At 47.6% G+C, this 13,799-nt stretch overlaps 1 protein-coding gene across 2 annotated transcripts in view; it reads left to right on the forward strand.

Annotated features, from left to right (window-relative positions):
• The window catches only part of KAZN (kazrin, periplakin interacting protein), a 1,123,195-nt gene that overhangs the window by 47,862 nt on the left and 1,061,534 nt on the right, over positions 1–13,799 (forward strand). For both annotated transcript variants that reach the window (XM_079918585.1, XM_079918584.1), the window contains exon 2: positions 1,209–2,021. In XM_079918585.1, coding sequence (XP_079774711.1) covers positions 1,901–2,021 — 121 coding nt within the window. In that variant the 5' untranslated portion in view covers positions 1,209–1,900. The remainder of the gene's footprint in view (positions 1–1,208; positions 2,022–13,799) is intronic.

Below are 13,799 nucleotides of genomic sequence, written 5' to 3' on the forward strand. Positions count from 1 at the left end.
CTATGGTATGACACAGAGAATTTTCACTGCCCTAAAAATCTCTGTGCTCTTCCCGGTCACCTCTCCCCTCCCAACAACTCAGCTTGGATATTTTTCTAGTGGGGGCATTGCTGGGCTGCGCTGAAACTTACATAGCTGCCAGACTTGGGAAGCTGATCCATTTCCCATCCTGTGTGTGGTTTCTGGTCTTTTTCTGGTCTTCTTCTGACCTTAGCCCTTGGTTGCCTTAGACCTCAGTTGTCAGAGAGCATGGGCTCTGATGTCTTCTAACTTCATGACCTGGAGAAGAACCTCTTCTGTGTGAGAAAAGGGATCCTCAATGGTTCAAGCTACCCTAAACCATAAACACAAAGTAGGCTCATTTAACTGTTTATTTCAAGGCTTCCTCTGCCTTGCCTTAACCATTCCAGGTAACCTTCCAACATCATTGAGCTGTACGTCGTTGGTGGCAAAGAGCTCTGATGGAAAAGCCTCCTGTTTGAGAGCCCTTCTGGCCCACAAGTCCATTGGAACAAGTCCATTGTAGCTTCTGTGTCTTAAATACAGAACAGACAAATGGCTTTTCAACCAAAGTCCTCCTGGGGAAACAGACATGGGTGCTTTGCTGCTGCTGTGCTGTCACATTCTCTCTCTCCTGGAGGAGGTGGTGCTGCCAGGGTCCTGCCCAGGTTGCAGCCTGATCCCCAGTGAAAGTACCCAAAATGGTGGCCGGAGATGCTGCTGCGTCTCTCTCTAAAGTTGGCATCTTTGTGATCAGCAAATGGGATAGCAGAGTAAAGGCACAGCACCCACTGAAACAGCTGTTGTAACCCTGGGAAAGGTATTTATCTCTCCCTTCCTCCCTTTCCAGAGAAACTGCCCTTTTGGGTTGGAACAGGGGACTGGTTGTTCTATGCACAGAATAGGTCTGGTTTGGCAAAGATGAAGCACCCAGACCATCTCTTTGTCACCGGAGCGCCATGGGGGATGTAGGGCATTTTCCATCCCTTCTCTTCTTGATCTTTGGATTTTATTGCTGGCTTTCTCCTCTCCTGTGTCTGATACTTCCTGGGCTGTGAGCATGAAGAGGTTACAGCAGCCGGGTGCCTGCTGGGCTGAGTTAGCACTTCCCTCTGCATCCAGAAAAAGGGTGGCGGGGTGTGCTGGGGGGAGGCCCGCTGCAGTAGGTCGGAGCAGGCTCTTTAACCACGTCTCCCTCCCCTCCCCAGAGGCCGGCGAGGAGGGGCAGGCCGAAGGGAAAGGCGTCCATCTGGAGTGAAGGATGAACCGCGGGCACGTCGGTGGTCTAGAGCTGCAGAGTGCCCGCGCTGCGTCCGCTTCCTGCGCGCTCCCCGCCTGCGTCTGGCCGCCCAGGGGCCCGCGGACCCCGGACAGCGGCACTTGGGCTCACGGAGGACAGAGACCGGGGCCGGAGCCGCAGGAGCCGCGGGCCTGCGAGACCAGCGCCCCGGGGAGCCTGAGGCAGCCTCGTTCTAGTCCTCCCTCCCGGCAGGAGCCGCCGCGGAGCCGGCAGCGCTTTTCCTGCAGCAGCGGGCGTTGGGACGCGGCTGGGGCCGAGCTCTCCCCAGCGGCCACCGGGCTGAGCGGCTCCCTGGACTCGGCCCCCTCCAGGTGACCCAGTCACCCCGACCCCGGCTAAGAGGAAACAACGCCTGTGGGAGAAAACTTAGATTTTGCTTTTGCACCTAACTCCTGTAGCTGTGCAAGCTCTGTAAGGTTTCATCTTGCACTTGACTAGTGTTTGAGAAAAACTGCAGGGCCTGGAGTGAGAGGAAGCACCTTATAAACTTTGGGGGCGGGGACATTTTCTTGGAAGCGACAAGTAGCCTCGGACCTACAGTGCCTGGGCCAGTGACGTCATCCCCCGTTCAGACACTCTGAAGGGTCTGGACGCTGCTCCATGACCAACACCAAAGACCCCAGGAGAACCATGGAGTCTACGCTGGCGACATCCAGTTCTGCCACCGGCCCGGTCACCTTCTCCCACGTCTTCGGTCAGCAGTGCCAACTTATGGAAGCAGGTAGGAAGTGTGTCCTGTGGGAAGTGGGGCGCTCCAGGGTCCCCAGAGGCAGAGGCCTGTGTGTCTGTGTGTCTGCCTGTCTCGTCTCTGCCGCGATGTGATTTGGAACGTGAGGTTCAGCTAACCAGTGACGTGCTTGCCCAGCACATTCACTTTTAAGTTTCTAGAATGTGCCACAGGACTGAATGTGCCGCCTGGGCTGGGTAAGTGAGGGTGCCTGTTGGTCTCGCCACCCCTTTTCTCTGTGGTTCCCCGGAGGATGCGGGAAGGGGCGTCAAGAGGGATCTGATGACATGGTGGATGTGGTCATCGTTTGGGGGCAACAGCCAGTCCTAGACTATGTAGTTGCCTCTCTGTCATCTTGCCTCTCTGCTAAGAGTGGGGGTTAAGCTGTGCCACTCCAGTCACCATTGGAGTAACTTAGATGCTCATGAAAGGGTCCACCCCGATCAGCGTCTCCCAGCCCTTTGCTGTGCTGTGGGCATTTCTCACTAGCCTTGGAGCTTCCAAAAAACTCACACTTTATGCGAAGTGGAAAACTTGACATGGGCTTCAGCCTTACCCTGTGCCAGCCATCTTGCTACGATGTGCATTTGGTCACAAAGAAAACCAGGTTGGGGGAATGGCTGGGTGCAAATGGTCACTGTGGTGGAGCCCACAGACTTGATCTACGATTACGCTGGAGTCACACAAGACATAGGACGCCCGCTTCCCCACTTTCTCAGAGTTCATTCCTGTCGTTGGGAAAAGAGCCATGTGTTTCTCCAGTGGTTTCCTGGGTATGAAAGTGTTAATTGTGCATTTTGGCTGTGAGTCTCTGGAAGGTGGTGAGGAGAGAGCACTGCCTTCAGGAGTCTGGGGGCTTGAGGTGGTGTTTGCATAACCTTGGAAATGAAGACCCTACCCCTTTCCCTTGGGAATCTGTCTCTAGCTGTAAAACAAGAGAACTGGACTTGAGGCTGCCTGTTTCATCCAGGCCTTAGATTCTGTGAACTTAGAGGAGCCTAGTGCAATGGAGAAAACAAACTCGAGCAGTTTTTAAGGATGGGATGTGTTTGCACAAGGTGGAGGCTCATGGACTAAGTGGATGAGGGCTCTGAGACGTACTGCCTGGATTTGAGTCCCAGCTTCACCTGTTACAAGCTGTGTGACCTCAGGCAAGTTACTTAACTTCTCTGTACCTCAGCTTCCTCATCTTTTAAAATGGGGATAGCAGGCGCTACCTCACAGAGTCATTGCAGAGATTCAACATGTTAATACATGGAAAGCCTCAGAACTGTGCCTGGTGCCTAGCCAGCACTGTTTTAGTGTCAAGTGTTTGTTAGTGTTTCTAGGAGATGTGGGGGACATTGGGCAGGCATCCTTCCAGGGCCCGGTCAAGGCATCTCTGCAGAGAGCATAGCTGCCTGTGGTTCTAGAAGATCAAAGCACTGATCACACCCCTCTCCACCTACAGTTTGATTCTGGTTTGTCCAGAAGTTTGAGAATCTCCCACTGCGTATACACGAGGAATATTTGACCTACAATAGCTTAAGTGCCTCTACTTCTGCATAAGGAGGAGGGCTTGCGGGGTTTTCCTGGACTGAAGTTTCACACACCTTTCTACTTCTCTGGAGTTACTGTGGGAAGGCAGATTGGATTTCTAAAGTGCCCTGAGTGTTGTCCCCTGTGGCTTTATATCTAAGCTTTTGGAGGTACCCAAGCCTAAATCAGGTCATGAAATCCTCTGTCTCTTTTGAAAAAAATCCTTTATGTCAGGAGAGCAGTGCAACACAGAATAGTAATGACCAGCAGTCTCAAGGGAGAACTCTCTCCTTGAAGAAATGAAAAGAGGAATAATTAACCTCTACGTCAAAAGCCTTCACTCAGTTAGGTGAAGGGGATTGAGAGCAAACACTGAGATGTCTCCAGCCAGGCGTTTGTAGTCCGGTTGGTATCACAAATGAGATCTTAAATGAATGTGAAAACGATTCCACGACTTCAGGGGCTCACAGCCTGTGTTCATCACGTCTGTTCCCGAGTGAGAGGCACATGTATTCACTGAGCACCTACTAGGTGCTTTCTCTGCACGGTTCCCGGAACTGCAGGATCCAAAGAGTAAGTCATAGCCTTTCCTCAAGGAGAAGATGTTCTAGTTGGTCGTAAATGTAAAGCATACTGAAGGAAAGGGAATTATGCAGGATTTGACTTTTTAATGATTCCATTTCTGAACAGCCCTTGCTATATATTTTATATGAACTCGCTTACTTAATTTTCAAAGCCCCTAAACAATTTCCGTAGCAAAGGAAATGCTCAGGGGTTGCCTGCATGCCCATGTTCATGCAGCAGGAAAGTAGCAAAGGGGAAGGTGAACCCTGGTCTGATGCCCATCCCTGTGCCTTTAACTTCTACAGCATGTGGTCCCCTCTGGGTGATGACTTGGATTAATCTTTTGTGTCTGTAAGTATCTCATGTTTTAGGAGAACTTGATTCCTGAGAGGTGGAACAGTCCAAGATGCTTAGTGGGGTGGAGGTGGGGGAAATGGGCATAAAAGGGCACATTGAATTTAGGGCGGCAGGGGTAGACCCCTGGCAGTAAGGGTGTGATTGGGCATGGGTGGGTCCAACGAGAACTCTGACCCAGTTAGCAGTAATGGGATTGTGAAGGCCACAGTGGGGCCGTGGAAAGAGTATGGCGTTCTTTCCCACTCAATCCCAATTCAGCTGTTTTGCTGGTGTGTGAACCTGATAAACCCCAAAGCCCTGGACTAGGGGTTGGCAAACTACAGCCCTGAGGCCAAATCTGGCCCACAGCTTGCTTTGGTAAATAAAGTTTTATTGGTACACAACCATGTCCATTCATGTACATTTTGTCTGGCTACTTTTGTGCTACTACAGTAGAGTTGAGTAGCTCTGACCCAGACCATGTGGCCTGCAAAGCCGAAAATATTTACTACCTTACCCTTTACAGAAAGAAGTGTGCTGATCCCTGCTCGAGGCAAACATCTGTAGCACAGGATAGGGGTAGACAGAATTTGGGGTGGGGGACAAGGTAAAAGGGCTCAAGCCAGAGAATGAGGCTCTGACACATGCTTCCTTGCTGTCACTTTTGATGCTACGTGGTGCCTTGGTTTTTTCATATCCTCCCTCACTGCACCGTACACACATATAGTAGAGGTTGCTTCAGGAAGCATTTAGAGTAGATCTGAAAGTCTGAGGAAGAAGAGAGTTCCCACTGTGTGTCCAGATCCGTAAGCACCTGAACTGGGCAAGATCACGCCTGCCTCCTTTTCATGGTCACCTGGCAGGGAGATGGTGAGTTTCCTACTTAATGGGTGAAGTTTAGATGTTGGCAGAGGTGGGACTTAAACCTTAGGCAGCCTACCCCAAAGGCTGTACCCAAAAAAGGCAATCCTGTGGCCTCTGCAAAGGGTTTTTAAAGAAATGTGTCTTGTCTTTCTCAAGGATTCGGAGGAGAGAGCAATGTTTCAGCTCTTCCATTGGCGTTGATTCTGTTGCCCACCCTTGTCCCTCTCCACGGTCCTTTGCCCCACTTCAGAATGGGTAGTCCTGTGGCATTAATCCTCTTCTCTTTCGAACCCCCCAACCCAAATTTCTTCCCCTTTCCTTTGGCCCCAGAATGGAAGGTGAGGTGGTAGCCTGTCTATGCAAAGCATGACTGATGGTGGCTGCCATTCTCTAGTCTTCCTACCTCACCTTCTTCAGGTGAGAGCCTAAGGCCACATTACCAGGCAGGCCACTGGTTGCCCTCACGGTATCCTGCATCACTCTGGTTTCCAGCTGTTTCTAGCATTTTACTCAGGATGTTGGGAGAAACTCCGAGGGGATGAGCTGTATAGACTCAGGCTGGTGTACTCTTCATCTCCATGTAGCCTCCTTGGGCCCCAACATGTTTGACCAGGGTGCCACTCTGACCCGGTGTTTGGTCGTGTCTCTGCCGAGGGCTCTTGACTCACCCCTCAGCCTGACAGTCTGTTGTTTGGGGGACCCCAGCTGGCAGGCCGTGGCTGCTGGCGACTTCATCTCTTGCTGGGACTTGCTAAGTTGCCCCTGTGTCATCCTAGTTGATTTCCGACCTGCCCCATTTGGGTAGAGAGCATTTCCACAGGGTTACTTTGCTTGACCAGAAGGATTAAAGTCATTCTGGCCAGTATGTCCTGCTGACGCTGCATGCGTCCAGGCCCAGCTCAAGGGGGAGGGTGGAAGGGAGGAGAGGACAGGAGGGTGACAAGAGTTGAGCACCTGGACAGCTGCTCTTCTGCATTACCTCTGGGTTGCAGCTCAGAAGCTGCTCACAATGTTCTCCATTTTTATCGTTAGTTATGGATCAGTCCTCAGCTCCTTACCATGTAGAAACTCAAACAAATGCAAGTCATGTCTGTCTGTCTGTCTCATGAAGTCAGGCCAGTACCTGGAGCCAGGGTCTGGTCATCTTTTGACTTTATTACCTTGTTCCTTCTGAAGGCTGTCAGCTGAGCCCCCTTTCCTGCCTTTCGAACAATATAGGAATCTATATGGATATGTAACCTGCATGTATTTGGAAGCTACTTGCCATAGTTATAAGCAAGAGAGGAGAGAACTGCTTTATTGCCTCTGCTGTGAGGCGAACATGTTGGTGGTTTTGCAAAAGCTAAACGGATAAAGATGACTGAGCAAAGAGGAAAGAGTTCTGTTTCCTATCTTTTCGCCTATGGGAACGGGAACACGGTTTTAAGGTTTCCTTTTAGATCCCCAAGGAGTGGTCGCCTAGGACCTGCCTGGCTGTTTCTCCAGTGGGAACAGTACGTTTTGACATTCAAGACAAGGAATTACCATAGTGACTGCTGGCAATCTAGTATAACCACAGCTGACGCTGATTGGCTGCTTATTCTGGGATGGTCATTATGCTCTGTGCTTACATGTTACATCCTTGTCACATCCTCAGAAGGCAAATAAAATCATCCCCATTTTTTAGATGAGGAAACTAAGGCCCATAAAGGAAAGTATGTCTCTTAACTAGTTAGCGGTTGATCCAGGATTCAAATTCAGGCATCCGGATTCCAAGTGTCTACTTATTCCTGTTCCTCCATCCAGACCCTGTCAAATTTCCCATCTCCTCCAGGAATTCATCTCCAGAAATGTTTGTTGAACATCTGTGCCAGCAAATGAACGTTTGCTGAACGAATGTGGAATCTGCAGTAACTAGAGGTACTGAAGGTACTATCCATCCTCCAGGAGTTTGTAGCTTAAAGTGGGAGCGACCTATGTCTTCTGTGTTTTCACAGTACTATTCATAATGTGTTGTGTTGTGATTCCTGTTCATCAGTGGCTTCCTTATTAGGCTCTCAGCTTCCTGAGGTCAGGAACTGTCGTCTTGGTTGTCTTAGAGTCCTCCAGACCTCGGATGGTGTTTACATCAGTAAGACGTTGACATGTCTGTTTTAAACCACATCCTTTGTCCTTTTACAAGATGGCTGTCATCCCCATGAGAAGCTGTTAGCACAATAGAATGGTGTTTGTGGAATCTGGCAAAAGAAAATTATGGTTATGTTCATTCTCTTTCTCAAGACTAATTCTTCATAGCCCTCAAGTTAGCTTGCAGAATCAAGGGCAGTGGGGAAAACGATTTATCCCAATAGTCCCTTGGGCTGATCAAACTGAGTACTTTTAACTCCAGGCTCTTAAAGGGAAAGTGGTCTACTTGTTGGGCATAGGGGACAAGTGGTAGCACCTGCGGCTCATTGTCCTGTTCAGTGTCTCCTCTCTGCCTAATCTTCCATTCTCAGTCCAAAGATACGGTTTTCTCAGCATCCTGGTGATCTCCTTAGGATGTAGGTACTATCAGCGACATCCCTGGACCATACCTTGACCTCAGAAGTTCCCACTGATGGTGCTTGTTTGAGGGGAAGGCAACAGGAGCAAGCTGGATCCTTACAGCCTTGGGATAAGCAGGGACTTGTTATTAGTATAGACCTAAGAGCTCAATTGTTTGGGTTCAGAACCCGGTTCTACTGTTCATTAACTGTGTGACCTTAGGCAAGTACCTTAACCTCTCTGTGCCCTGGTTTCCTCATCTGTAAAATGAGGATAATGGTTTACCTACTTCGTGGGGTTGTGTGGGTCTGACGATGAGTTGATATGTATGAAGTGTCTATCACAGCGCCTGGCACAGAATGCATAATGTATAAACATCTGCTGCCTGTCTTAGTTGGCTCAGGCTGTTATAACAAAATGCCGTTGATGGAGTGACTTAAACAAAAAAACATTTTTTTCTTACAGTTCTGGAGGCTGAGGAGTCCAAGATCAGGGTGCCAGCATGTGTGGTGTCTGGTGAGGGTCCTCTTCCTGGTTTGTAGACAGCTGTCTTCTGGCTGTGTCCTCACATGGCTGAGAGCAGAGAGAGAAACAGACTCTCCTGTCTCTTCTTAGAAAGGCGCTAATCCCATTCGTAATGGCTCCACCATCATGACCTCATCACCTCCCAAAGACTCCATCTCCTAATACCATCACCAACATATGAATTTTGGGAGGACACAGACAGTTCACAACACTGTCATTATTGATATTTCTTGTTAGCACATCTGCTGTATCTTGCTTAGTGAGACAAAGTTTAAAATTAAATTAAAACATTCTTTGTGGTCATGTCTTTCAGACTAGTAAAAAGTTGCTACTTTTTCCCCTTGGCTAGTTATTACAGTTATAAAAAACACACATTCCATGATAGTTCTTTCTTTGACTCCCAAGGTCAGGAATCAACAGATCTATGAGAACTTCCATCCACCAATCACCAAACAGTGTTTGTTTACAGAAGGTCCTCAATGGGCCCAGTGTACCTGGGACAGTTCATGTCTTTCTTCCTGTTATAATTATTAACAGCACCTACATTCATTCTCAAGCATGTCCTCATTTGCATGATAAATTATATGGTCAGTCTTAATAAGGGCCATCTGAATAAATAAAATTCAAGTGTTACTTAAATGAAATGTGGAGCATCTGATCTTGGAGGAAGCCATACAAGGTTAAAAGACAGTCAGTGGAAGAAGTGAATGTTTGGTTTGGAACAGGGGCCAGACAGGTCAGGTGAGCTGAGCACCACTTCTCAGCAGTTCTAGGAGGGCTGCCGACGTCACCAGATCTTATTCTCCAACCTAGAGTCCCGATGTTCCTATAAAACCTCTCAGTTCTTGACTGTGTATTACCAAATGCATGATTCTGGATTCTGTAGGGTCAGACTCTGTGTCCTGTCCTGACCCTGGACCACCAGTTTACAGGCTCTGGTTCAAGCCATCTGTTCTCGTCAACAGGGCTCTCATTCCAGTTTGTAGGCTCCTTCCGGCGTGAGTGGTAGGCCTACTGTTTGCTGTCCCATCCCCTACCTTTCCTTGAGTAACAAAAGAGCTGTATATTGAGGTCCCCACCCTGGTTCTTGTCCATATTCCATTGCACAGCAAATGTGGTCTTGCTGGGGCCAAAGAGTGCCCCAGGCCCGGGGGCTTCAGACCACTTGTTCATGAGATAGCCTCCACTTCGATAAATATGCTTTACTTCAGCTATGGGTGTCTCCTCCCTCATCTTACTCGTGGGAACCTGGAGAAGACTTGGCTGCGGATAGAGAATAGAAATAAACAGAAGGAACGTAATCTGGAGGCTCCAAGACGTTCCAGTTTTGGATGTGAGGTTGTGCCCGTCCAGAGTGGGCAGGCGGGAGCCGCCACGAAATGGAAGGTCTTAGGCAGACCATTAATGCACTGTTCCCAAGCAGCCCGGGGGGTCAGGAACAGAGCTGGCTCTCTGCTCTTGATGGTGGTACAGAAGGAAAAGGGGGCCATCTGAGATTTGGTGAGTTCGTGGGCATAGCTGAGTAAGAAGGGAAATGGCCCATTTGTAGAATATATTAGAGACCCCACTGTGCCCTCCGTGTGCCCTTCAGAAAGCGCTGGGATTAAATGACTGGTGGGTTTCTCATTGGAAGGTGACTTAGGTGGGAAGAGCCCACCAAGCAGGGGGACTGTGAAGGTGCTCTTTCTTGCCCAGGGCATACTTAGCTTTCATACTCGATCTCATTTTTGGACATGTTCTCATTAGGTCCTATGTGGTTACTTGTTCCAGCTTCTGGAAAACTTAAAGCGTTGATTCTTCTCGTCTGCGATCCCAAACCTTCTACCAGATAAACCTTTAAATTGAGGGCAAAGCTCTTAACCAGGCAATATTCCTCTGCCTCTCCCCAAATGAAATGGAGTGGCTTTAGGTGTAAAATACCTGAAGGAAAACAGTCTTCCGTGATGGTCCTCCTCTGATGTGGCTGGTGGGTGAGTGAAGCCCTGCCACAGTGAGAATTGCCAGACAGCAAAAAGTAAGGAGGGCTTCCATGCTGGAAAACCTCAAAGCAGTAAGGATTACTTGAAGACTTAAAACTGACGCTGTGATGTTTGGAGTAGGAGAGACTGTAAAAGTCCTGCTGTAAAAGACTGTGAACATGTCAAAATAATATATTAGTGACGTACTAGGGTTCTCGCCTTCCCATTCCCACCCCCACCTTTCATAGTGGTGACATTTGGACCTTGGCAGATAACCTATTTCTGGTTTTGTTATAGCCTTAAACCACATCTTTCTTTTAGACATCAGCTCCTTTGACCAATTCCAATCTCACCAGCTTTTCTAAGGATGTAAGGAATAAACTAGATGAAACAGATATAGTCTTGGTTTTTTCCAGAAAGGTCAATGTGCTTTCATTGGTGCTTTGTATCAGCTATCCTCTCTAGAGCTATTTACTTCTATTTTAATCTACAGGGTCTAGTGTCAGTGCCATTAGGAGGGAGACACAGCCTCACACACCAGTGGGGAGATCAGTCCAGCGGGTTCCCATCTAAGGAAGAAGACAAAACTGCAAAAGCAGCCAAGTGCCCAGGCCGGGCTCCACTTGCATTTCAGGACTTCCTGAAACTTGAAATCTTCTCTTTGATCTTCCTGAAGTCATTATCAGTTACCCATAGTGAGGACAAGTTAGAAGACTGGTTAGAGAACAAGAGGTAAAGGAAGAAGGGAGGAGATTGTTTCCATCCCTGCTGGTCCAGGGAACTAGAAGAGGGGTGATGAGGCATGGGAAGAGAGCCAATTTTGGGGAGAGGGAGTGTCTTGGCCTTGATTCGTAGGTGAGAAGTGAATCTAAGAAGGAATTTATGTGGGTGGGTTCCTCTGAATTTCTGCAGTGACTGCAGCCCTGGTCAGGAGCCCCAGGGGAGACAGGACTTCAGGAATTGGTCAGAGCTCCCTGGCTTTGATCATAAGAGACATGTGGGCTACCCGTCAAGGCTGTGGGAGACCCAGACTCTACCAGAGAAAACAGAAAGGTCTGTTTCGGTACGAGGTGGGGTCTACCACCTGATCAGAGCTCCAAATGAAGCCTCCAGAGGGCTGCGTGCAGGAATTAGGATTTGGTCTAGCCAGAGGAGCAGAGGCTGGGCAAGCAGGAGACAGAGCTGGGACATGCCCTGGGATGCTAGAGGCACATCTAGCGTGCCAGCACACACCTTTGTCAGCACAGAGGAAGTCTACAGCGTGGAGATGGGTGAAAAGGAAATAGTACCTTAGGAAGAGAACCCTCACACCTCCTCCCAGCCTCCAGTGGTCAGCACCTCCACTGCCAGTTAAGCTGGGAATATTGAAGGGGGAGCACCAGGGTATGAAGAGTTGGATTCTAGAGACCAGGCCAGTGACAGCTGAGATGGTCAGAAATGGTTGGGACCAGTCTACAGAAAGGACTCTGTAGAAGGATCTCCACATTTTTTAGTTTCATTGTGTCCAGTGTTACTGAGTGAGATCAGCTGGATATAAATTTCTAGGTTGGCTTATTTTTCTCTTAGCATTTTGGGGATGACATTCTTCTGGCTTCTACTGTTACTGTCAGCCTCTATTGATTTTTGGGTCATTTCTCTGTAGGTGACCTGCCCTCTGTGAATTTGCTTTTAAAATATTAGTCCTGGAAGCTATGTAGTTTTACTACAACATGTCTGGGGATGGATCTAATTTTATTCATCCTGTTTGGGGTTTGTGCTTCTCAGATCTGAAGATTGATGTCTCAGTTCTGGAAAATGTTAAGCCACTTATTTCTTTGAACACTGATTCTCTCCCATTCTTTCTATGCCCCACTCCCACTCCCCTTAGAAAATCCTTGGAGACCTGAATTGGACTTCTCAATCTGACCTCTTTTTCATATTTTCCATTTTTGTCTTTTGGCTGTATTCTGAATAATGACTTAAAATTATCTTCTGGTTCATTAATTTTCTTTCTAGCTGTGTCTAATCTTCAGCCTAACTGAGGCAATCAGTTTCATTTAATGTCTTTTTTTTTTTAAACTTCTAGATGTTCTATTTGAGCAGTTTTCAAATCTTCCAGGTACTCTTTTCTTTTTTTTTTTTAAAGTAATCTCTTGTCTTGCTTGCTCTTGATTTTATATTTAATTAATTTAACCATTTAAAATCATGTTTTTCTGAAAAGGAATTTTATAATCTATTTCTGGCATTCTTGGGTATAGTTCTTCTGTTTTTCTCTTGACTCATGTCCAGAATAGCTTATTACCTCATGTACTTTATTTGTTTTTAACTACAATATTTTATTTTTAAAATTTTTTATTGAATTATAGTTGATTTAAAATGTGTTAGTTTCTGCTGTACAGCGAAGTGAATCAGTTATCCATATACATATATCCACTCTTTTTAAAATTCTTTTCCCATATTGGTCATTACAGAGTATTGAGAAGAGGTCCCTTTGCTACCTCACGTACTTTGTACATTTGGGTTTTGAGCTCACGTTTGGGGTTTTATCTGTGAGATACCATTACCACAGGTAATGTGAATTTTTGAGCTGGAGACTTCCTCGATCCCCTCCAGCCCAGGCAGTATAAATTTGAACCCAAACCCATTTGAGAGCAGGCTTGGGGTAATGAGCTATTAAGGAGATCACGTTCTGAGCCGTCTCAATCCAGGACTCAGACCCTGTCTCCCTTTGCTTGTGTGCAGGACCTTTATCCAAGTCCCCTCATTCCCTGATGGTGAAGCCCTCTAAGGCTGGCTTGTGGGTATATGTATGTGTGTTGCAGTTCTAACTCCTCTATCCCAGCATAACCTGAGCCTGTGTGACCTGCGCCATGTGCCAGCACAACTCTAGCATCCACTTTACAAGAGCAGCAGATGCCTCTGAGCAGCCCAAGTGCCAGTGCATGCTATCACTCTGGTTTTCAATTTTATATTTCCTTGTAGGTTTGTGGATGTATTAGTTTCCTGTGGCTGCTGTGACAGATTACTACAGGCTTGGTGGCTTAAGCAACACAAATTTATGCTCTCGCTGTTCTGGAAGCCAGGAGTCTGAAATCAGTGTCACTGGGCTGAAATCAAGGTGTCACAGGGCTGCACTCTCTCCAGATTCTAGGGGAGAATCTGTTCCTTGTCTCTTCCAGGGTCCTGTGTCTGCTGACATTCCTTGAAATTGTGGCCACATCACTCCACTCTCTGCCCCCATGGGTACATTGCTCCTTCTTTTCTGTGTGTGAGATCTCTCTCTCTCTCTTTCTCTTATAATGACACTTGTGGTGGCATTTAGGGCCCGCCTGGGTAATCCAGAATATTCTCTTATCTCAAGATCCTTAACTTTATCAGGTCTGCAGAGAGCTTTTTTTCCCAAATAACATTTACAAATTCCAGAGATCTTCTGGGGGTCCATTTCCAGCCTTCCACAGTAGATTTCCCAAACTTAGAGAGCTCAGCTTTGTATTTATTTATTTATTTTTTAAAAGATTTATTT

Source organism: Stenella coeruleoalba (assembly GCF_951394435.1).
Source record: "Stenella coeruleoalba genome assembly, chromosome: 1".
Taxonomy (NCBI): domain Eukaryota; kingdom Metazoa; phylum Chordata; class Mammalia; order Artiodactyla; family Delphinidae; genus Stenella; species Stenella coeruleoalba.